The sequence below is a fragment of the Fragaria vesca genome, unplaced genomic scaffold (genome assembly GCF_000184155.1).
Source record: "Fragaria vesca subsp. vesca unplaced genomic scaffold, FraVesHawaii_1.0 scf0513070, whole genome shotgun sequence".
NCBI lineage: Eukaryota > Viridiplantae > Streptophyta > Magnoliopsida > Rosales > Rosaceae > Fragaria > Fragaria vesca.
The window spans coordinates 237,744-260,905 of record NW_004443442.1 but is presented as its reverse complement, the minus strand read 5'-3'; the positions used below and the strand labels follow the sequence as shown (position 1 = coordinate 260,905).

The following is a 23,162-nucleotide window of genomic DNA, read 5'->3' as shown; positions in this document are numbered from 1 at the left end:
AGACGAAGAGAGAGAGAGAGAGAGAGAGAGAGAGAGAGAGAGAGAGAGAGAGAGAGAGAGAGAGAGAGAGAGAGAGACAGACAGAGATAGAGATGGAAAGAGAGACAGAGAGAGATAGAGAGAGAAACGGACAGACAGACAGCTAAACTCTATAGGAATACCCTCATGAAGTTTCCCCAAACTTTCATTCCGGAATCCACAAGGACATTTATAACATATTCCAAAATCTCGTATCGTTCACCCCTAAATTATATACTTCCACGTGAAAGTTACATACCTTATTTGATAGTTGCAAGATGCATCTCTCTAGTGCTGACTGAAGATCTTGGTTCCATTTTTCTGTACTAGTAGGGTTGGACACTTCAGCTTGATTTTGCAGGCATTTTCGTAAATGCTTTATCAAGTCAGATATTGCACCAATAATCGCAACTGATGCCTGCTGCTTTGCACTTTGTGCTATTTGTGTGGTGACATTTACAATATCAGTTTGCAACCGAGGCTGTTTGACAACATTCTTATGATCCAAGTGCTTGACCAATATGGATAATAACAGATGGGAGTTATCTCCTGGTGTTCAGATGAAAACCATAAGTCAATTGAACCCAAATGTGGGATTAATAAAAGAAAATGCAAAACAAATCCAAACCTGATTCCTCTAATAGTGACTGCAAATACATTAAAACATGATAGGCAAGTCGATTTTCAGGGGACCAATGGTTTGCAGCATCAAAATTTTGGAAAAGGGGTTCAAGCACTCGTCGCACTGTTGTAGCTTCCTTTGCCAATCTAGCTATATTACGCAAGCAAACCTTTGACCAGTAAGAGGGACTCTTGTCTGTATCACTGTGAAAGTGGCATGTGATCAAATAATGTATGCAATGGCAAGATAAACATTTCCAAGCAATATATGAAAGAGATTACAGGGAAAAAGCCAAACTAACATTGTGGGATCCAGATCAAGGGTGTTCAGGATTGGTAATGAAGGAACCTTCTGACTGACATCTGGAAAAGATGAATCATGAACTTCTGCTTTTAGCACTCCTTGAACCCACTGGTGCTGAGATTCAGAAAATTGTCCACCTTCTTTGGCACTCCCAGGTCTAGTATGGATATCCGTGTAATTTTCCAAAGTCACTGATATGATCTATTCCGGAACAAGAAAGAAATTTCAGATTGATACCAAAGTCAAAAGATATGATTATTTTACACCATAGAAAACTATTTTTCTTTTCTTTTAAAGATGACAATTATTTTAAGGAAAATAGATGACAATTATTTTAAGGAAAATACACTCCAATCCAAATCAATTTGGACATGCCCTTCCCCTACATTATATCTACATAGTGTGATTTCATGGCCGGAAACATTCAGAATTCAAACCACTCTTTCCTTATCCAACCGCATCAAAGAAATAAATGGTGTCATGAGATTGTTAACTTGTACCAAAAACTATACATTTGTTTGATGCAGTTAGATCAGCAAAGAGCAAACGATCTCGAATTTGGTTGATTTTAGGTATTGATGATCATTAAAGTGTGCTTTGGAAACGTATGGTTCTGAATATGAAACTACAATGTGGAATGTGTCTGAATAAGAACGCTAGACAGATGTATCGAAAATAGACATAATATAATCTCTTGTTTATGCCAAAAATAGAAGTACAGAGGCATGACAGGTTTGAAGTACTCACAGTGTCAAAATCCATCGAGATATGAGAGTGCTCACCCATGAACCACACCTTCATACAAAGAGTACAGTAAAAAGAGAGGATCGCTTGAGGTCAGTTGACCAAAGAGGAAATAAAAGAAACCAAGAATGAATTATTGAAGATGACAAGCAATAAATATCAGAAAAATTATTATTGCACATCAGTACTGTTATGTTACAAGTGCTACTGCATTGCGCATCGGTACTGTTATGTTACAAGTGCTACTGCATGTGCATACCAAAACCACACAACCTTGTACTTTGTTTTTTGTCTCAATAAAAAGTTGTTTCTTCTCCAACAACAAAAAAAATAAAAAATAAAAAGGAGATATTCCAGTAGCAAGGTCAAGAAAAATGGGTGATCTGCTTAAATTTTGGGAAACCGATAAATAATGGTTGCATTTTGGCTCATCTTGTGATGGATTTAGTATTAAACTGAATCAATTTAAACACACCTCTGATTATAGTTGTCACCCAACTCAATTCAGCACGATTAGCCAGAGATGAAATTAACTGCAGCAATACTACTGTTTCAATGTCCTAGTCTTGAATGTAAACATGATTGCAATTGAAATACACAGGCAGAATAAATTCCTAGTAATGTCATTAACCAGATATATTTCTGAGATTTATGTTGGATACTTTAAGGATAAAGTCAAACAAAAAGAAGAGAAAATGCAGTAGAATGTAAAATAGCATGCATGCATGCATATGAGTCCGAACCAATTCATAGAAGCTTAGAGCCAAGAGAAGAAAAGGTAATATACCATAAAAGCTAGCGATTGCAATCCAGCTGAGCGTAAATGTAGAGCTCTCTCATCATCTCCCATTTCTTGAGCCAATTCACAGAGTTTAGGAATAAGGCCTTCTAGGTTGAACATGTGTGTACCATCAATCTACTTTTACTTCAAAGAGTCAGTTTATCACTGGAAAGTATAACATGCAATCCAGGCATTATGCATTTAAGCTATAAAAGTTGATAAGTTGACAAAAAGCAATCTATGGATAATTTAATAGGTCCTTCTCCATTATGTGCAAGTGCAATATTTGTAGACATTCCCTCCCTTTTTTTTCAGTTGAATAGAAGACTGTTTCCTTTCAGTAACGGAAAGGAAAGTCCTATATTATACAATTTTGCCAAATCCTATATCCGCACCTGGACCCAATAAAAGTCCCTTAACTGCAAATATACCAAGTATTCGTCCATGCAATTGGCATAATATACCTTACAGAACCAAGATTCTTTGTAAGTACCTGGCTATTTATAAAGTCGACAAGGGTGTTGCAACCCAAAATCTGCATTTCATCATGTCGGGTTTGTTCTAAGAGAATCCGAATTATTTCTAGTAGGCTACTCGCAAATAGTGGCCTGCAAGCATTGAGGTCCAGAGACGAGTTTATCGAGTTAGCAGATCAGTGGAACTGTAATAGCGCATCAATGGAATGAGTCTATAAATTTCGAGAGTATAACATTACTTTGGAAAGCAACACTAAAACAAACACATATAAACATCATTGTTCCTCATCTCTTTCTTGATGGCATATGCATTTAAGACCAAAGCAAATGTCTACAATGATGGAAACATAAGATGACAAATTCATTATATATAGGGATCAACAATTACATGACATCTCATTGTGCATTTAATTTACTAACAATGAACGTGATAAAGCAATGACTAATAACTCAAAGAAATTTGTCAGTGGCATGCTTGCCATAGAATTAACAGGATTCACTTATTTCAAAGGTATAAATCATTAATAAAATGATGGCACATATTAAAATAAAAATCTGTAATATATACTGATACTAGTAGAGAATGAAAAAGTGCCAAAAGGAATTTAATTTATTCATCAAGCCAAGTTAGAACAAAAAAATTGGGATTGCATACCCTGGAAGATTAACTAGCCAGTTTGGTATGCAGTAGTCAATTAAAAAATTACAGATTGATCAGTATATGGTTATCTCTCATCATTTTGGATACTCCAGAGTAGACTTACATTTGCTCTTTACATGAAGATAGTAGCTTCCTATAAATACGCAATATGACTTTAACAGATCCAAAATGTTCGTTTCGCAAATCCTTGTAACATTTTTGCTCTAGAAGTTCAGTAATCTGTGGAGAGAAAGTTTGATACGCATGAGGTGGACAAAAAGAAGCATTTCTTCATATAACAAACCAAATAATGTCTTTATCAAATACGTATGGGCTGAAGGATAGCTTCTGGAAAGAATGAAATGCAGTATTCTGTATACAAGGATCATTCTAGCATGCGCCGGGTTTTTCAAACATTATATCGGGTGAAAGGCAGATCTAATGGCTGAAAAACCTGGAGCATGGTGGTAGTTCTCATAAATTTAAACTCAAACTCCTGAAAGAGAATATTTGTAAATTATTGCATAAATTAAAAAAGGAGGAGCTTACCTTTGGGATTCGCAATGGGTTCTTTGAAGCATATTCACATAGTTTCCCAATCTTTCTGTCATTGGGTTCAGCATCCTGGCAACCATTAATATGAAAAGAACAAGTGTCATTCTTTTTGTTGTTCTACGGAGAAACATCAAGGAAGTGTCAAAATAACAAGTAGTCGGAGCCAGAGTGGGGCTGATTGAATCCCAATTTGAAGTTGAGACAGGAAAATGGTTGAAGTAAAGAAAGAAACACAGTTGATAACTGTGAATCTGGGCAATTAAGTGAACCTGATGGCGAGGGAAGATGTCAGAAAGCAACTTCTTGTAGCGTTTGACAGGTTGCCTGGACCTTGCACGCAATGAGGGACAGAAGAAACAGAGGTTACCGCAGGCGGGCACGACTCGCCTCGACATAACCCCCATTTTCTAACCCCTTTCTCTGCTCTGCTCTGCGCCCATCCAAAACACTTAGAATTTTGTCAACACCAACAAAAACAACATGATCGATCGATCGATCGAGGATTTACCTAATTTCTGGCAGCGCTGGAGATTGCGATCCAGGCAAACGAGGATGTCAAAGATCCAGAGGGGCAGAAGAGGCTTCAAATCCCCCCCAGGCTTGCTTTTTTCTTTTCTCTGCCATTATTATTTTCATCCTCCTAATTATTACTTGTTAATTTCACCCCTTTTCTGTGTCTCAACTGTCTCGTCTTATTTAGTAAATTTTGTTTTTTTGATATGCAGCCATTAATTATGCACAAAACACTAGACCTAGCCTGCCTGGTTTATTAAGTTACTCATGAATGTCTTCTTTGTTAACAGATCCGTGAATGTCTTCTTTGTTAACAGATCCGTAATTGTTTCTAGTAAGAGGGAAGAGAGGGCAAACTTTGTCTACACCGAGACTTCCCTGCTTTTGTAATCTTTTACTAGTTACGTTAGAGTTCCGACCGTACGCCTCAAGTTTATATTTCTACTATTAGAAAGTCAGGCACCGTCTTTGGTGTCATTGGGTGCCTTTGGTGTCATGGTGAAGCATTTTTTAAAAACTACCCACATATTACTCATGATATAAGAGTTTTGACATAGAAAAAAACAAATCAAGGATAGTTAATACTTAATACCATAACATAAAGTAATTTCAAAATATAAAAACAGAAAAAAAAAAAAAACCAAAAACAAAAATAGTGGAATAGCTTTTGCTGAATGTCAACTGCATTAGTAGTTATTTGTAATTAAAATCTGAAAAAAATACTATTTTTTTTATAAAATAAAAAGATAAAAACAAATTAACACACGCGTTAAGAGGCTAATCGAATGTTAGAACCAAAAACATCTCCAGCAACGTCTCTATAATTTCTCTCGTAATAAAAATGCAAAAGTCAATGATTCAAGCAATTTTTCTTTTATAACTCCAACATATTCATTATTTTGGAGATTTCATGGTTCTCTCTTTAACACATTCCCCATTTAACCCATTTTGGAGAAAATTTGCAAAACAACCAAAATCTTCCCTAAAATTGAGAAAACCAAGAATATGGGGAAGCTCTTAAAGTTGCTCTTAGTATATATGAAGCTACAACATGATAGCAAACAACATTATAAGACGCGACCTGATCGGTGGTGCTTTACCGACGTCTACGGCTATGTAACTACCTCTCCAAAGAATCACCTGCAGTACTACAGGCATTTCTCAAATGAATAAGTTCAAGACCCTTGGAACAGATTGTTCACCAATAAATATGGGGTATTATGCTGGTCCTTACACCAGATGGGATCACTAAACTAAGGAGAGGTTAATGAGAACTTATTGTCAGCTTCCATGCTGTCTTTAGGAGGTGAACATCCAAGGAAGCACTTATCACATGTTAGCTATATATTATATAGGAATTTGAGATCCAACATTCTTAAGTACATGTAAAGCTATTAAACATACAAGGATAAGAATTTTCGTCTAAAAGGGAAGGAGTAATTTAAGAATGCCGAGTATAACAGAACATTGTGGTTAGACAAGAGAAGAACGTCTAAATGAAATCAGAACCACTCCCAAAATGTTCCAAATCTGGATGAGGGCCACTCCCTGGCCTCCGCAGATTCCTGTAACAAATACGAATCACAAGGTCATATGCTCGGTCAGGGTTCAATAACAAAATGTTGGTCATATTATTCATTGTTTGTCAAATCCAAAATGCCACACCAAGTACATACTGAATGTGAACCCCACAGATAATATCTCAGTGATGGGTAACTAGACTCAAAAACCTAGAAATGTCGAGAAAAAAACATTGAACACCGAATTCTCTCTCCAACCAACCTTCATGGGCTTGAACGGAATCACCACCATATTGTGAGCGATTGGTTGTCCAAAACGATTTTAGAAAAAGAAAATCCAACAAAAAAGCCCAAAGGAACACTACCGGTAACACCAGAACTACTACTTTTTCTTTCACTCACATTTGACGGGTAGAAATAAAAGTGGCTTACGACTGGAAACCAGACAATTTTGAACCCAATTTAATTCCATTGGCCTTTACATATGGCGAAAGGCTGAGTGAAAATAAAAAAAAGGGTAAAATCTGGACTTTATTAACCTCCTTGAACTACCAGCAGAGAATCATAACCACTCATCTAACTTTTCCTCTACACGCCGTGAACCAAGGACATGTCATGATACTCACTAATTTAAGCCAACTGGAGGACTTTCCAGATAGCCGATAACACACGTGTTCAGTGCTTTGTTATCATTTAGGGATTTATTATTATTGACAAAAATAAAAGAAATAATAAGACTGCATACCTTGCAAACCTATTGGGCTCAAAACCAGGAACACCAGGTGGACCAAAGGGGTCAAAACGAGCACCAGGAGGAACACCCCTGTGCAAAAAATAAGATTAGAATAGTTACATAGTATAGCGCATGTGTGTGTTAGTGTGTGTGTGTGTGAGAGAGAGAGAGAGAGAGAGAGAGAGAGAGAGAGGAGGGTGGGAAGGGAACCAGTCTAGAACAACTTACGGTTGTCCTCCAGGAAACCCAGGCTCTCTAATGCCACCAAACCACCGAGGATCATTTGGTCCTGTTTTCATCATGAATGAATGAGCTATCACAAAAATGCCATGTAATTTTCCAGCACAGAAAAGAAGAAGAAAAAGTCACAAACCTAGAAGCATTCCCCCACCACCAAAATCACCTCTGATGAACAGATATAACAAATGAGTGTTAAACTGGAACAGTAAAATGGGATTGAATAGTGAGGAAGAACAAAATGACTTGTATAAGCAAAATACCTAGTAGGATACATTCCAGCACCAGGCCCAGGGAAACGATCACTATCACCTATAGGATTAACAGGAGGATAGACAATTCTGCAAAGGTGCAAAGCAACATTTTAAGCGGGAATGCCATATTTTTTGGTAGGATATCAGTGCAATTTTTTTCTTTGTTTGATACCCAGCAACATCTCTTCCAATGCAATTTTTGGAAGAGAAGCAAACTTCCATTAAAAGAAAGCAAAGATCTAGCATCCCAATGCAATTTAAAACATTTCCGTTCATCTAACAAGAAAAAAGGCAAATACTGACAGAACATAATCCTGCTAAAATCAAGATGATCAACAGAGGTAACATGCGTACGAAACTAAGAATAATTCCTCAATCTAAGAAACAAGAGAGGATATAGAACAATGTTTAATAAAAGAAAAGCGTTGACATACTGAATAGTACTAGGATCTTCACAAACCTAAAAGAAGCACCCCCTCCCCTCTCCTGCGACAACCATCAGGTCTTACTCAAACATGGACCACACACAAACGACTTGAACACTTGAATACAATAAAACTCCCTGCTACTTCTAATTCGTAGACTCGCCAGGCGTGATATGATATGAACTTTGCAAACTTCAAAAGCACTCACCAGCAGTTGCATTAGTCTTTGGTGCATCTCCTCCGATCCTCATCCTAGTCTTATATATTCTATTTCATACACCATTCAGATTTCATCTCAAGTAATTCAGTCTCCCAATATCAATATTATAGAAACTATAGCCACCTTCACATGTTCAAATTCTCAAATAGAACAAAACAAGGTCCCAGTAACGTCCTACACTCCTACCTTATGCGACAATCCAAACATACTATTTCATACCTTAGTCGTTACATTTTCTCTTAACTCACTTTTACCCCACCTTTATCCCAGATACCAAATCATTGTTGTTTCTTTTTCCTTCCTCTAAAATTAACATTAGCACAAAACTGAACTACCTAAGCCCTTACATAAACTATCAGGAGTGCATTAACAACATTGAATGTGTGTACGAGAAAGAGACAGACCTGGAAGGAAGAGGTTCTGAAAGTCCACTCCGTGGCTCAGTTGCTGGTCTCTCACTTGTTTCCGAACTGCAAAGTTGCACGATAAAACCACCCACATGAATAATATTCAGTCATAGAATGCATATGTGTTTTAGCACAGTGCTTTGTAACTGTAACTGAGACCCAAATTCAACCTTGTGGCTTTGTTACTGCTCGAACCGGCTTTTAAAGAGCCATCTAATTTAGACAAAACTTGAGCGTCCAGACTCTTCACCAGTACCTCCAAATTCTTGAACTGCGACGAGTAATTACCGCTGCCACCGCTCTCTCCAACATAGTCACCCACGCTGCAAATTTATAAACAAATTGAGAAGAGAGAAATCAAATGCAAAATCACACAGAGAAGGAAAGAAAGAAAGACAAAGTGCAGGCCTACCTGATTTCGAGATGGAAGGAAGAGCCAGAAGCCAAAGCATCGACGAACAACTTATCATTGATGACAAGGCATTTCACGAGCAACTTGTTCCTTTCTGAGTTGGCGTAGACGAAAGCGTACTCGTCGTCCAGCTCGTTCCATCCGTCAATTCCTACTTCGTCTACAGAGACACCAGGCGCCATCAGATTTTGCAGAGTATAAAGTAGGAGTGAAAAGCTTACCAGTGGAGGAAGACGAGAGGGCGGAATCGGAAAAAGCAGGAGGGCCGGTGGCGATAAGCTCGTAACCGGAGGCCGCGAAAGAGGCGTGAACTGCGAAAGCAACCTTGTCGCTGTTGTTGCGGAAGGTTGGCCTCGCCGCTCTGATCACCGCCATCACCGACTTCTCGTTCGCCATTTTCTCTCTCTCTCTCTTTTCTGCGGCGGACAGGTTATATAGGTGCTGTGGTAGCGAAGGACAAAACTGTAATTTTCTATTTTATTATTCGTAATGTTGATTACAAAAAACAAATTAAGCAAAGACGAGCTTATCGGCGCCGTGGACGACTACGCCGGCGCGTTTAACGGAGACGAAGAGGGGCCAGACTCGGAAGCGGAGGTGGGGAGGCCTGGAGAGCTCTTCGGCGACATCAATATGGACGGCGGTGACAGCGAGGTCGAGGAGACGAAGGGCGAGCTTGTGGCCGACGTGGGAGGCGAGCTTGGCGTCCCAGAAGAGTTGGGAGCGAGGGAAGCGGTTGAGGTGGGTTGGGTAGCGGGAGGCCAAGTCTTGCTCGGAGGAGGAAGCCATGGCTATGATTGATGACGTGTTGGGGCTTGTCACCTGAGCTGTGATTTTGCGGCACGACAGGACTAGGCGGAGGACGTGGTGGTTAGTCGACATTAGGACTGCCTTGTTCATTTGTTTCACCAACTCCACCCTTCACCGTTAAGCCTGTATGCAATTTTTTTTTTTTTTTTTTTAACTTCCGTCTCTGTATGTTATTAAAAAAGAAAAAAAGAGTTCCCAAGTCTTTTCCTCGAGTCCTTTTGTTCTAATTCAGTAACCTATCACATGTGGTCGAGTTGGTAAGAGTTTAGGTGTGAAACTCCTATACCAAAGTTTACAACCTGTCAACGTGGATAGGAGTTTAAATCTCAATCTAAATTTAGTGACCAGGGGGTAGGAAGCGTTTTAACATGACTCATCAGCGAGGAGAAGTCTCTAAGCCCATAAAGCATTTGAGGATTATGTCAGTGTTCATATCAAAGAAAAAAAAAATTCTTCAAATTCGGTAGGATTAAGCTCCAATAAAGATAGAAAACAAAAAAATTCAAATAAAAAGTTTATGCGAGCTATGTTAGCTAGCCTGACACCAGTAACACCATAATAGTTATGAGTTTAAGACTCACCGACATAAGTAATTGTGAAAATCTATGTTAGCAAAGATTAATTGTGATTGGGAGGTGACAAAACCTTTCACCAAGTACTTTACATTACAAAACTTATAAACCTTAATAACAAGAAAAAATGTGTAAACAACAGACTCTCGGATACAATATATCAAATGGTGGGTTTAAGGGATTTCATATTCTTGTAGATAAAAAATGATTTTCAAGACATCTATCGAGTAATATAATTTCAAGTATTTATGTTTGATAAACTATATATCTATCTACTACGAGATTCAAATTAGCCAAAAAAAGTTTCCTCTCTCATGGAAAAACCTAAGCCTTAGTACATCCAAAGGCTAACTCATCAAATTCAATAAGATTGGGCTCGTCTGGTAATGACAATTGCCTGAGCTGGCCGGCTGGCCTCTAACCTCCTCAACGTGTGGCCAGATGCTGGATAGGAGAAATAGTGTTGTTGGGATACGGTTTTCCTTAGTCTTGGCAATGTGTGTTAGTGGAACCATTACCGAGCATATGATTTACGCTCGAGCGTACATGTTTCATTGCCTTCTACAAGCCTTGCACTCCCCGACTGTACACGTGGATGCATAGATACGGGCTTTGGGTCGATGCGCTGCAACTATCATCAGCTACTAGAGAGCCGCACCCAGGCTGACCCTTATAAAAAGAGCTCTTCACTCGACACTCAGGTCTGACACACCTTCTAACACTTCCCTCTCACATCTGCTTTCGCCATAATTCCTGACTTTGGCGTCAGAGAGATAACGATTGGGGCCCTCTAGTTGTCCTTGTAACCGCGTTTGTTTTCCCTTGCAAATCTAATGAACGAAATCTCATCGGATGGAGTTCAATACTTAGTGGTCTACTCCTTCCTTCCCTAGTCTCACCCTATAACAATAGGCGCTGATAAACGTATTTTATACTATGTTCTTAATGTATTTCCTACCCTATTTAGCTATGTTATTCTTGTAATAAAGCCATTCCTAACATGTTTTGTAACTGTGAAGGCAAAAGATCAGAAAAGCAGAAAATGAAGTTAATTCGGCAATTTAAGAAGAATCCTATTCAAACTAGGAAACAAGTCCGACTCAAGCAAGGAATCTCACTAAGTTGCAGAAATGAGTGAATAAAAGGATAAGTCGTTTAGGAAATTTTCTTGTTTCAAATGGAAAACTTGCCTATTTCATTTTAAGAAACTATCTTATTTTGATTTAGGAAACTTACTATATGGGAAACTTTCCTATTCTAACTTTCCTTAATTGTTTTGAGAAACCTTCTATTCTTGTGCAACAAGATTGAGTAAAAGAAGGAAGGGAATTAAAGAGTTGACTTGCTGGATGCGATAGGAGCAAAGAAGGAAACCAGAAATCTCTAAAGATTTCTGGCCGAAATTTAGGAGCCCAAACAAGGACTTATTGGCTGCAAATCATTGATGGGAATCTTCCTCAAATCATGAAATACTTAATAGATTCAAAATCAGAAAATAAGGGAGTTATCTGTTATTCCTTTTATTAAGATTCCTAATTGGTCCATAATTATGTCATAATCTGATTTCCATAAATTGCAGGATTAATTGTGTGCATCAAGAAAGGAAAAGATCAAAAATCTTCCTCAAGGATATGATTGACGCAAAATAAAATAAGGAGGAGATTTTCTTGATTAAGACATGCACCTGGTCACTATTCAAGCTACATTCGAAGGACTAATGCGCAAGACTTTTATGACAAGATTTTGAGCAATTATCCCAAACCGTTAGATCAGAAGTTGATCAAGGGCTTGGAGAAGACCTAGGGCTGGGCGTGTTCACTATAAATAGAGGCTCTCTACTTCATAATAATGATCATTCATTCACATAAAAATCAGAGAGGTACGAGAGCAGCAGCAGACCTTCATTTCCTCCTTTGTCGAGTTCATCTTCTTTTGCCAGACCTTGAAGGACTTCTCCACGAAGGTAGCAAAGTTGGAGACAAGCATTGAAGCCAAACATCCTTTTGACGTCGACAAGCTTCCTTGGAAACTGAAAAAGTGTAAACAATGCCTTTACTTTGTTTTGATTTTCTTTACAAACTTGAAAGCATGTTTCGAATGTTTAACTCTGGATTTGTAAGCATGTTTTGCTTGTTATTGTATTCAATAGATTCAGAATTTTAGTAAAGCATTTTGGAAGTTTCGTTCATGATATCTTTGCAATCTGATCTTGTAAATTCGTAGGTTAGAAAGTATGCGTTGTTGTTTGATATACCTATGTTAGAATGCATGCTAACTAATGCCATGATTTATGCTAAGCCTCGTAGGTAAGTGTAGATCTCCAATGGTGGAAGCTTTGTCACAGATATAGCTGAATGCGTGTACTATGCAGTTCCCTGTTGTGACGTTCATAATATAATTGTGTTCAATCTCGTTTTATAGATTTTAATGACTCATGTTAAGTGTAGACAGATACGCTGAGTATTGATAGCAACCTTACATGAGATGTCATAGTTCTAGATGTTCTGTGCCAGGGATAAGTAAGTAGAACTATAAAATGCATGACCTCGTAGGCTTGTATTTTGAGATTGTTTCTTGTTCTTTGAATTGACATGTTATCGGATTGCTGAGGTTGAAACGTGAACTTTGATGTGTGGTCAGAATCTGAGTTTCTCTCTTATGGATATGTTGAATGAATCGATCACTTGTATATATTATACTTTATTTTCTGTTTTAGTAGGAATGTAGAACAACCCTTCAAAACCCTCATTTATCTATTGTACCATGTGTATATTTATAACTGAATACTTGTATTGATAATTACTAACTCTATTGAGCATTGTCACAGAACGCGCATCAATTTTGGCGCCATTGTCGAGGACTATAAAGTCTCTTGTTTATAATGCGTCATTTTAATTTTATTTGTTTTTACTTAGATAATTTTGACTAACGGTTATTTGTTTTATCTATTTTCAAATTTATATCTTGCGTTCTAAACCATTAGAACAGAGTAAGGTCACTTTAGTTAATAGGGACCTTAACCCTTCATTAGTACCTTGTCAGAGGTCCCTTCATTGGGCAACCCATCACCTATTTCTCTAGCAAGACTCATAGTGGTTTTAAATACACACCCATAATTACTTGATACACATCTATATCATTTTCTATTTCAAATCAAATATTTTACATAAGTTAAATGATCAAAACAAACATATCTAGTCCCATGTAGTAATTCAGAAAATTTTAAAAATTGGATATTAGAATCGGAAATCTTGTTTATGGATAGTACATACAAAAATAAAAATTTTGCAAGAAAATCGAATTAAACTTCTTCAAATTAACACTTATTTAATGAGGATTTTGTACAAGCACTTCCTTCCATTATTTTCACACACAAAATTCATTATTTCCAAAACTAGAATTCCAAATAAGGTAATTCATGTTAAAAAAAAATATTATGATTCTTCATTTTATTAAATTCCAAGCTTTTCTTTCTGTAATTTCTTCATCCAAACACACTCTTGAGGTATGTACTCTCATGTTGTTCATCATTTTCATATTTAAGGATTTGAAGGGAACAATTATATAGATTTATAAGGATTCCTAAGAACTAAAGATAAGCAATCACTATAGACATCTACAAAACAGCAATATTATAATACGAAATAGTAACCTTAATATAGTCAAATAATAAAAGGTAATTTAGGAATTTTAGGTTATGTATTTAGTAAAATATAAAAATAAAAAATTTAATAGGTGGTATATTATATTAAACACGGGGCGTGTATTAAGAATTCAGAGACGTGTATATAAAATTTCTCCAACACTCGAGCCTCTCTTCGTCCAAAAACAGAAGAAGACTCGAGCCTCTGTTCGTTCCTATATAGCTTAACGGCGACTCTCTCTCAAAGCTGGTTATTCGTGTGATAGTTACAAGTGCAGAATCAAGCCTCTGTTTCAGGTTTCTCTAAGCAGTGAGTTGTCATTGACTCATTGTGTGTGTTGGTAACATGGTCACGGGTTTATGAGGGTTTACATGGTTTTTGTTGGCTATTGGCCTATTAGGAGGGCTATGGCCATTAATTTGATAATCAATTCCGGGGTTTCAAGTTTGACGACATTCTTAAATATTTGCGTCCCTTTCTGATTGTGTTAGCTTGAGGAGAGCTTGATACTTTGGCTTTGCTTCTACATACTTTTATGGGGTGTGGGCTACTTAATCTGAGTTCGGAAAATCCATTTAATTCTGTTGCTTGGTCTGCTTTGGGATGAGCTGCACCATTTGTTGGAATAAGTTTTTGATTTTTGACATCGTTTTTGCGCATTACCTCAGAACTAGTACAGTCCAGGCTATGCTGTTTTTTTTTTCTTTTTCCATTGAGCATCTGAGCTAGTAGAGTCTGTTTGTGATTGGAATGCTGCTCTATGTTTCTGAGATGTGTTGCATTTATTGTTTGCAGCGTGAATTGCTGATTCAAGAAATCAGCATCCTAAGGCTAAAGCTAAAGTAAGAAGATAAAGCAGGAGAGATGAAGCTGGATGTGGATGTGTTGAGATACCTCACGAAAGAGGATTTTAGGGTATTAACTGCTGTCGAAATGGGAATGAGAAATGTAAATATCGCTGTTATGAGTCTTTTCTTACTTCTAGATCTTTGCAAGTGTTCTAAACCCTGTATTGAATCTTTAAACCCTTCCTTTTATTTCAGCATGAAGTTGTACCCTCTGAACTTGTGGAGCGTATAGCTGCACTCAAGTATGTTTCTAGATTTCAGATATCTTCTTTTCAATTCTTGAACATGTAATTTCTACCTTTTCTCTAACTGTTGCCTCATTGTTAAAACATGTAGGCATGGTGGCACTTATAAAGTTATGAAAAATTTGCTCAAGCATAAGCTCTTGCACCACGACGCCTCTAAATGTAAAATATATATTCTTATTCTAAGTTCAATAATTATTGTTTTGAAATATTCTCATTTTCTTTGTTGTTGTGTGCATCCAGATGATGGGTTTCGGCTAACATATCTCGGTTATGATTTTCTTGCAATTAAGACTTTGGTCAACCGCGGAGTCTTTTCAGCCGTTGGTCGTCAACTTGGTGTTGGAAAAGAGTCTGGTACTTTTCTTTCTTCTTATTGTAACATATGCTGGTATGTGGTTCTGGCACTTATAGCATTTCTTTTCTTCAAGATATTTTTGAGGTGGCCACCGAAGATGGTACAGTGATGGCCATGAAGTTGCACAGGCTTGGTAGAACTTCTTTCAGGGCTGTCAAGTCTAAGCGTGATTACCTAAAACACCGTAGCAGTTTCAATTGGCTATACTTGTCCCATCTTGCAGCACTCAGAGAATTTTCTTTTATGAAGGTTCTTTTTTCTATCTTACATCATTTTTATTTTCCTTTATGGGTCTAATTCTGTGTTTATCATGTTGATTTTGACTTTACGTTGTTGCTCGACTTGAGCAGGCTTTAGAAGAGCATGGTTTTCCTGTTCCAAATGCTATAGATTGTAACAGGCATTGTGTGATTATGTCACTAGTACCTGGCTACCCACTGTAAGCTTCTTCTTTATAAAGTGTTGTTTGAAAAAAGTGATGACGAATCTAGGAATGGCATATTACATTTGTACTCTGAAGATATGATATGTTCCTAGTCTTCCTACTGTGTTTCCCATATAGTTAGCTTGCTTAAGGAAAAAACAAAAACAAAAAAACAAACAAAGAAAATATTGATCATGCTAATTCTTGGATCTATGGAGCTTACCCTCTTTTCAATGCAGTGTGCAGGTGAAGCAGTTGGAAAATCCCGAGATAGTTTTCAATACTATCATTGGGCTCGTTGTTCGTCTGGCAGAACATGGTTTGATTCACTGTGACTTCAATGAGTTTAACATTATGGTATGCATTTTGAGGCAGTCCGGCATTTTATGTTTGCACCTTTTATGTTGCATTGACTTCTGTAATCTTTTATATTGGAAAAAGATATAGAAAGAAATAAACCTTCCTTATCTTGTGATTGTTAAAACTTGAATCCCACCTTATGGCTCTGACTTGGCAGCTATGTAAGTGATAGTGAGATAGTATAAATGATGAAAATGCCTATTTGAGTTTCTGTTTTAACACTGGAAAACTGGTAATAATTTTTCAATTTCTCTTCTCTTAGATTGATGATGATGAGAAGAGCACCATGATTGATTTTCCACAAATGGTCTCTGTATCACACCGTAATGCTCAAATGTAAGAAGCTGTTTCATGAAAACTGCAGCTGTCATCTCACACTTCTTATTGTAGTTTGTAGTTTCTGATCCTTGATAGTCTTCGTATAACCTTGCCAAAACGTTTGTGGTTATCTTATATCATATCTCATTCAATGAATTTTCATATTTCAGGTACTTTGACCGTGATGTGGAATGTGTCTTTAAGTTTTTCAGTAAGAGGTCAGTAATCTATTTGTCAACATCATCATCAGTTTCATAAGCGAGATGCAGTTGCCCGAGCATTCTGAATGTTTCAACTTTGTGATGGATATTAAGATCCGGATAATTTTTTTTTCTTTTGGCCGATAGCACCAAAATCATTGTTAGCTGAATGTGGGTAATAGTTGTGAATCTGCTAATGTTACAACTTGTGTGAAAGAGTTAAATTCACCTTTCTGGTTGTGGTTTTTCTTCTTACTGGCTTCTAAATCATGGATTGGTAGTGGCGCTTACCTTTTCTCATATCTCTAAAAATGTTGACATTTATAGGGAAAAAAAACAATGTTGGGATAGTGAATCAGCCTAGTTCCATTTAATTCTTTAACTATTTTTTGGATTTTTCAGGTTCAATATGTCTTTCCATGAATGCACAGCTGATATTGATGGCTCAGCGGTAGACACAGATGATAGTGGCAGGCCTTCTTTTACTTCAGTAGCGAAGGATACTGGTTTTCTTGACAAGGAACTTTCTGCCAGCGGGTTTACTAAAAAGGACCAGGAAGAAATTTCTAAGGTCTGTGTACATTCAATGATTCAATTGCAGCGTTTCTTCATGTGATTAAGTGAATTTCTGCTGTATTTCACCCAGATAGAATGCCCTATCCCATTGGATATCCTTCCATACTCTCATGCTGCTAAAAAAAGGAACCAATAATTGTTTTCTTTCGCTAAAAACATCTCATGGGACATTTACTGCTATTTGGGAATTATTTTCTTTTGTCAGACTCTAGACATATGGGAATAATGATACTTACTGTAATGCAGTTTATTGAAGGAGGGATCAAGAAGGATGCTAGTTCTGATGATGAAGATACTGAAGATGACGAATACATCTCTATGTTAAATGAAGCAAACACAATCGGTGTTGATTCGCTACATATGGTAGATCAGGTACATCTCTCATTTATTTTTAATATAATTATTATTATTATTATCTGTTGATGTCCTGGAGAACATTAAATCTGAGTCACAATTTGAGGTCTCGAGAACCAAGTAACTTACCTATGTACAAAATGACGACCAGCGAAATCGTAACTGATTGTATTTGCAGAGTCAACTAGGAATTTCTTGTACTTATTGCTTGTATTGTTTTGACCAATGTACAATAGTAACTGTCAGGTAATTTATTTGAGTGGCAGTTGCATCACCCAATATATGATTGTCCTTATTCTTCTTTTGTAATTGGATCAGACGTTACAGCGTGATGAGTAAGTTGAACTAGAGGGGGAGGTAGATCTTGTATTTATTTAATTTTCTTTTTCCCTACAAACCTTATAACTGGCCATATATCTAGCATTTGGATTGCTGTCTATTGGAGTGCTAAATTCCAGGCTTTTGTTGTAGCAGCAGTAATGTGGAATGGTGTGTAAAGATTACTGCAATTTGATCCTTTGTTCAACTTCCTAACCAATCTTTTTAATTCTCACAGGAGAGATACAGTGAGACGGTTAATAACGACTATGATGTTGAGCTGGTAAAACGATTGAACAAGGTGAGGCAAAATGCTGTAACAGTAGCCCGTGGAGGACAAAAAACTTTTGCATCCAGAAACGCCTACAAAGACAAGGGTGGTAAATCCTCTAACAGTTCCAAAGTCCAAAGACAATTAAGTAGCTGGTGAAATATGTAAAATGCCACCACAAAATCCTAGGTGCCAACAACTTTAGAAGATATTAACTAATGTAGAGGTTGGTTTTCTGTAGTCAGATGCCCTGGTTTTTGTTTTTCTTCATTAGTGGCAGGCATTTTACTAATTTTTTGACTGATTTCATAAAATTTCAGTTTAAATAATAATTTGTTGTGCACTGTGCCTGTATGATCCGCTTGTGTCATGAACTTAGCCAGATGGTCGAGTTCCGCATTCATCTTCCAGGCAATAAAGATTTCAAGATCGAGAAAGAAAGCTTCAAGATGGCCATGTTAATGGTGTTCTGTAGCCTCCCTTAATCTAGCTTAATGGGAGTTCATCTGCAATCTTCATATGTTCCCTAAATCCCAATTAGCTTAAGACCTTATTTTGGTCAGTTATCATAAGTGTAGGTCACAGTTGCGCTAGGACTGAAGGGTTGACTGTTAATATGGCACTGGTCAGGTTAACTGTTTTTGTCTGACAATAACTGCTGATCCGTTAGTCCGAGAACCTGGTTAACCTAATGAAGCCAAATATGACCTTCTCAAAGTAACGCTAGCTCAACATTTGCCTACATATGGTTTTGAGATTGTGAACAGGGTTGCTGATGTGCTTTGGCACTGAAGTTAAGAGTCATTGCATAGCACAAACCCCTCAGAAATTAGTCAAATTACTCGTGTCCCGTAAGGGCCGTAACAGCTATAACATCTGAGTTTGCTGTTAGATTAGTTGTACTCTGTATGCTGTTATCTGCTTATACAACTCGGCTCTGGAAGCATATACAGGTCCCTCCTCCCTCCCAGTGAAACCAATGCTGAACAGCAGACACAAATGCCATATAAAACTGCAGAAAACAAATTACTTATCATAAAAACACACATGTGGGAAGTACAACACTCGCCTATCAAGGTAGTCTCTAGATGCATTTCCATCCCATATGCGAATGCATTTCTCCTCAAGGACCTGAGGATATCCGAGGGCAATATCTAGAACCAGCGTGTCATGTATAATGGACAGCCTAATTCTAGTATCCCATGGATGAAATCCATGACCCTAGAGTATATTAAGAAAATCATCGAGTGATCAAGAAAATACATCCCCTTGCATCTAGAGAGAAAATAACGGTTACCGCTTATGACCATCTTAATGTCATTAGCAGTGACATATTTTTGTCTCTCAAGAAAAAAGAAATTGATTCCACTTTAACATGTGCTCACTAGATTGAAAAAATCAAAAATGACAAGCACTATAAGGTATATGAGGATACCGACATGGATGAAAACGAAACAAAAGCAAGAAACATACGTAATAATTTAGAAGATTATGAAGATATGTGATATGTTTTCTAATCAAGAATGAATCTACTTTTGATGGATGAATAATAGAGCTGCAAACTAATAGATGAATAATGAAGCTGTCGGTTAATGGATGAAAATGAATAATGAGTTGTCGAATGTGCAATGTGAATAAGATACAGATCTACACAGCAGCAGATGAACCGATTAATCTCTTTGTCAAACACATAAGCAAAGGCTGATTTGGATAAATAATCCGTCCAACCCATAATGTGTGCATTTGCTTAGGAAGGGTTTTATGTTATGTTTGTCTTCTACGATATTGAACTGACATGTGGTTTGTTAAAAACAGAAAAAGAAAAAGAAAAAGAAACGAAGGATCGAGTTAGGGTTGAAGATAGAAGAAATGGGAGGCGGTTCCAACTTATGTTTAGTTTTGCAGGTGCTGATCGTTGTTCAATTGTCAGCAAGGATCTCGGGTATCAGGTGATCCCTCATGTTTGTGTTCAATTTGTGTGAGACGAGATGAGAATGTTTGAATGTTGCAGGAAGGATGTGGGTTTTCTTGGGAAGCAATTTTGCAGAAGTACAGTCCAAGGAAGATACTTAGTTTCTGACGATAGTGGGCATGTCTGTGACGCTCTCTCCATAAACCCTCAATCTCGCTGCTGCCCTGAAACAGGACACAAGTTCTCTTGTCAGTGAGTTTCCCCTCCCTCCTCCTCAACTTGCAATCCCATCTCACCCTTCATCTCTTCTTGTCTTGTCTCTGCAGTGGTTGCAACCTTGTTTCAGAATGCTGTGATTCTTACGAGTATTGCGTTTCCTGTTGTCTACATCCTTCAAGGGTAACCAATTTGTTTCTATTTCTCTTCTTCTTCTGCTCTCTCTCTCTTTTTCTAATCTCCCAACCGCAGATAATCAAGGAACAAGCACTGGAGGTCAAGATTGCCAAGCCTGCTTCTGCAGGTAATTTAGTTCTGCCCTGTATACAGTACATGTTTCCTTTTCTGGGATTATGCATTCCGTATGTTCTTTTCACAGCGAAATATTCAAGTGTGTTTGATTTCTGTGCCGGGAGGTGCCGGCATAATTCTGAGAGTGTGGTAAGTGAGACATTAATAATGCAAGTGTATAATCATTATTTATCGCACAAATGTGGTTTTTGCTTTCAAGTCTGATGCATTAAATACATGTCCGCATCAGAGGTGACCATTTTCTGGTGTTGTGCTGGCTTTGTAGAGCTGCATGTATGTTTTTTTTGTCTTTCTCAATAATTAATTTTTTGAGAAGTTAGTTGATCAATGGGAAGTCTGATTCTCTTCTTCATGTCAGAAATATTATCTCTGAACAGTTATATCTAGTCAATAATTTGTGATTGATTCACTTCTTTCAAACTTCAGAAGCTTCATGCTTAATTTGTTGATGCTGTCTTATTTATAAAATATAGTGAGAACCACATCCTTATGTACAAGATTGTATGGAAGTAGTATTGCTCTTGTTTTGTGGACTGTGAAGTTGCTTAGGGAGAAAGATAAAGAGGGAGCATTTCTGTGTCAAGGCCAGTATCTTGGTTGTGTTGTGTTAGCTATGTTTGGACATCTGGATGGAAAGACAGAGGAATTTTAGTTTGAAGATTATAGTGGTGAGAGTGATGAAAACGCTTTTGGAGAGAGTTCGTTTTCAAGCATCTTTATGGGCCTTTGTTCCTTTGGAATTCAAAGAGCTGACTTTAGATTGGAAAGCATTTGGTAGTTTAAGGAGTTCTGCATTAATTAGGTTGGTTCGGCGGCAGTTGAGTGTTGTTCTCTGCATTTTAGCACAATGAACTTTTCCATATGTGTACTTTAGTTTAAATTTTATCTGTTCTTAACAAATACTATGAATCACGGAAATGTCATAATCTTATTGCGATTTGCCTGTATACTATTGTTTATTTATTTATTTATGCTGTGATACTGTTTGAATAAGTTTGAACCTTTCAGGTACATGAGAATGCTTACCGTAGTGAGTTCCATCACTGTTTTTCTCTGCCTTCAAACTCTTCAGGTATGATCCATCTTAGAATTGGATAGTACTCTTGTTTTTTCAATATTGGTAATGTGCATCGTAAATACTCATGAGCTAAAGTTTGATGAGGACCAGCTCATGTTTTGAAAGCTTACAGCTTCCTTTCTTTTAGTTTATAATAATCTTTGTTCATAATTATCGTCTCTACTCATTTTTACTAAAGCTTTCCCTTTATCTGCTAGAGATGATAAGCTCATGCCCGAATTTATGACATTTCTTGTACAGTTCCCATCTAAAATTTGTAGTTGTTGTGGATATGCTTAACATTCCTCCTCACTGCAATAGTATAGGGTTTTTATATTTTTTATATAAGTAAATCGGTGATTTTTTTAATTTTTTTATAAATAAATCTGTAATTGATATATGTCCGTGTCTGGCACTGTACTCATCCCCAATCTGACGTGTTGGTGCTTTAGAGCTGTGAACTCGGTAATTCTGCCATCCCTGGTCTCCCATTTTCTTCAACTGCCCATGGGATATTGGACCGGATGAATAATATGCAGAGCGATTATGCTACTGTTAGTGCCATATGAAATGTTAAGAACTAATACATGTATATACTGACTACCTAGGTAGAAGGCTTTTTTTTATTATTACTATTTTTTTTCAATTTGGACTTGGAGTATCGACCATCATTGTTACTGTGCATGAAGTTTCTTTCTTCCCCCCTTCTTCACATATCATTTTCGTTAGATGATTTTTTTATGTACCTATCTTTCTGACTGGGTTCTATATACAGACAGCTAATTTAAATGACTTAACTTTGTTCATTCCAAACATATGCCAGCAGCTGCAAATTATACGTTTTTAGAAGCTAGACTGAATGGCATTAATGTTCTTGTTGGAAGGTGAGATTCAAAAATTATATGTTTATTCATGAATGTATTTGAGTATGAACTTAACCATACAAAAGTTCTCAAACTTTTCTGACTCGTATAATTTCTTATGTTGTACTTACAGGCAAGGTGAATCTTGCGACTCGGTTTGCAAGTCAAAGGGACAGTCATGTGTTCCAAACAAGCTTTTGGTACTTAATCAGTGTGACATGTAAGTTGAGCTTCCATTTTCATTCACAATTCTTGTATTTCGCTACTTGCATTGCGGCTTGTCAAGCATGCCTCAAGATTTGGGGGGTCCTGTTGCAAAATCAGAAACTCTCTTATGTTCAAGAGCATATCATGCCTGTTTCAGAATAAGGCAATGCTTTATCAGTTTATCTGTATAAAATATACTGTGACTCTTGGAATATGAAAGGCATTTATGGGAAAAAAGGTTAAACCTTTTGTCCTTTTCTATTGGGTTTTGTTAGATACTTCTTCTCAGAGAAAAAATAGAAAAAATTTGGGTTTTGCTAGATACTTGTTTTCAGAAAGAAAGAAAAAGAAAAACGTTGGGTTTTGTCAGATGCTTGATCATTACATTATTATTTGTCAGTACTTCACTTTAGTTTATTTAACTAGACACGTATTTT

The 23,162-nt window shown here is 37.2% G+C and overlaps 5 protein-coding genes across 5 annotated transcripts in view; 2 read left to right on the top strand and 3 right to left on the bottom strand.

The window, feature by feature from the left end:
* Nucleotides 1–4,703, bottom strand: part of LOC101313176 — an 11,021-nt gene extending 6,318 nt beyond the window's left edge. The window contains exons 1-10 of the mRNA XM_004309774.1: nt 4,648–4,703; nt 4,409–4,569; nt 4,134–4,208; nt 3,709–3,824; nt 2,962–3,076; nt 2,475–2,603; nt 1,691–1,738; nt 942–1,144; nt 647–843; nt 278–567 (exon numbers count right to left, since the gene is read on the bottom strand). Of these exons, the coding sequence (XP_004309822.1) occupies nt 278–567; nt 647–843; nt 942–1,144; nt 1,691–1,738; nt 2,475–2,603; nt 2,962–3,076; nt 3,709–3,824; nt 4,134–4,208; nt 4,409–4,543 (1,308 nt within the window). The 5' untranslated portion in view covers nt 4,544–4,569; nt 4,648–4,703. The remainder of the gene's footprint in view (nt 1–277; nt 568–646; nt 844–941; nt 1,145–1,690; nt 1,739–2,474; nt 2,604–2,961; nt 3,077–3,708; nt 3,825–4,133; nt 4,209–4,408; nt 4,570–4,647) is intronic.
* Nucleotides 4,704–5,965: 1,262 nt separating this feature from the next.
* On the bottom strand, nt 5,966–9,656 carry LOC101312596 (probable proteasome inhibitor-like). Its single transcript, XM_004309772.1, has 9 exons — nt 9,082–9,656; nt 8,861–9,020; nt 8,619–8,771; nt 8,446–8,511; nt 7,406–7,483; nt 7,279–7,310; nt 7,134–7,194; nt 6,918–6,995; nt 5,966–6,217 (listed from the first exon to the last, which is right to left on the bottom strand). Exons 1-9 carry the CDS (start codon nt 9,254–9,256, stop codon nt 6,145–6,147), a joined length of 876 nt encoding a protein of 291 aa, XP_004309820.1. The 5' UTR covers nt 9,257–9,656; the 3' UTR covers nt 5,966–6,144.
* On the bottom strand, nt 8,627–9,845 carry LOC101312888. The gene has a single exon (XM_004309773.1). The coding sequence runs from the start codon at nt 9,758–9,760 to the stop codon at nt 9,371–9,373; it is 390 nt and encodes a 129-aa protein (XP_004309821.1). The 5' UTR covers nt 9,761–9,845; the 3' UTR covers nt 8,627–9,370.
* A 4,222-nt stretch (nt 9,846–14,067) lies between these two features.
* Nucleotides 14,068–18,616, top strand: LOC101312018 (serine/threonine-protein kinase rio2-like). Its single transcript, XM_004309770.1, has 13 exons — nt 14,068–14,195; nt 14,682–14,834; nt 14,930–14,976; nt 15,071–15,141; nt 15,223–15,336; nt 15,411–15,586; nt 15,688–15,776; nt 16,001–16,118; nt 16,384–16,457; nt 16,610–16,657; nt 17,042–17,210; nt 17,462–17,587; nt 18,126–18,616. The coding sequence occupies exons 2-13, from the start codon at nt 14,751–14,753 to the stop codon at nt 18,315–18,317; spliced, it is 1,308 nt and encodes a 435-aa protein (XP_004309818.1). The 5' UTR covers nt 14,068–14,195; nt 14,682–14,750; the 3' UTR covers nt 18,318–18,616.
* Nucleotides 18,617–19,791: 1,175 nt separating this feature from the next.
* The window catches only part of LOC101312310, a 6,341-nt gene continuing 2,970 nt past the window's right edge, over nt 19,792–23,162 (top strand). Inside the window, exons 1-8 of the mRNA XM_004309771.1 lie at nt 19,792–20,107; nt 20,170–20,322; nt 20,397–20,469; nt 20,539–20,590; nt 20,666–20,727; nt 21,607–21,670; nt 22,479–22,539; nt 22,652–22,738. Of these exons, the coding sequence (XP_004309819.1) occupies nt 20,028–20,107; nt 20,170–20,322; nt 20,397–20,469; nt 20,539–20,590; nt 20,666–20,727; nt 21,607–21,670; nt 22,479–22,539; nt 22,652–22,738 (632 nt within the window). The 5' untranslated portion in view covers nt 19,792–20,027. The remainder of the gene's footprint in view (nt 20,108–20,169; nt 20,323–20,396; nt 20,470–20,538; nt 20,591–20,665; nt 20,728–21,606; nt 21,671–22,478; nt 22,540–22,651; nt 22,739–23,162) is intronic.

What these genes read in the sequence shown, in the direction of transcription:
- LOC101312596 (XM_004309772.1), bottom strand. Translation starts at nt 9,256, where the DNA reads ATGGCGAACGAGAAGTCGGTGATGGCGGTGATCAGAGCGGCGAGGCCA. An exon ending in TCCTTCCATCTCGAAATCAG is followed by an intron (nt 8,772 to 8,860) that starts GTAGGCCTGCAC and finishes ATAAATTTGCAG; the next exon opens with CGTGGGTGACTATGTTGGAG. An exon ending in TCAGAACCTCTTCCTTCCAG is followed by an intron (nt 7,484 to 8,445) that starts GTCTGTCTCTTT and finishes GCACCTTTGCAG; the next exon opens with AATTGTCTATCCTCCTGTTA.
- LOC101312888 (XM_004309773.1), bottom strand. Translation starts at nt 9,760, where the DNA reads ATGAACAAGGCAGTCCTAATGTCGACTAACCACCACGTCCTCCGCCTA.
- LOC101312018 (XM_004309770.1), top strand. Translation starts at nt 14,751, where the DNA reads ATGAAGCTGGATGTGGATGTGTTGAGATACCTCACGAAAGAGGATTTT. An exon ending in CTAGTACCTGGCTACCCACT is followed by an intron (nt 15,777 to 16,000) that starts GTAAGCTTCTTC and finishes TTTTCAATGCAG; the next exon opens with TGTGCAGGTGAAGCAGTTGG. An exon ending in CGCTACATATGGTAGATCAG is followed by an intron (nt 17,588 to 18,125) that starts GTACATCTCTCA and finishes TAATTCTCACAG; the next exon opens with GAGAGATACAGTGAGACGGT.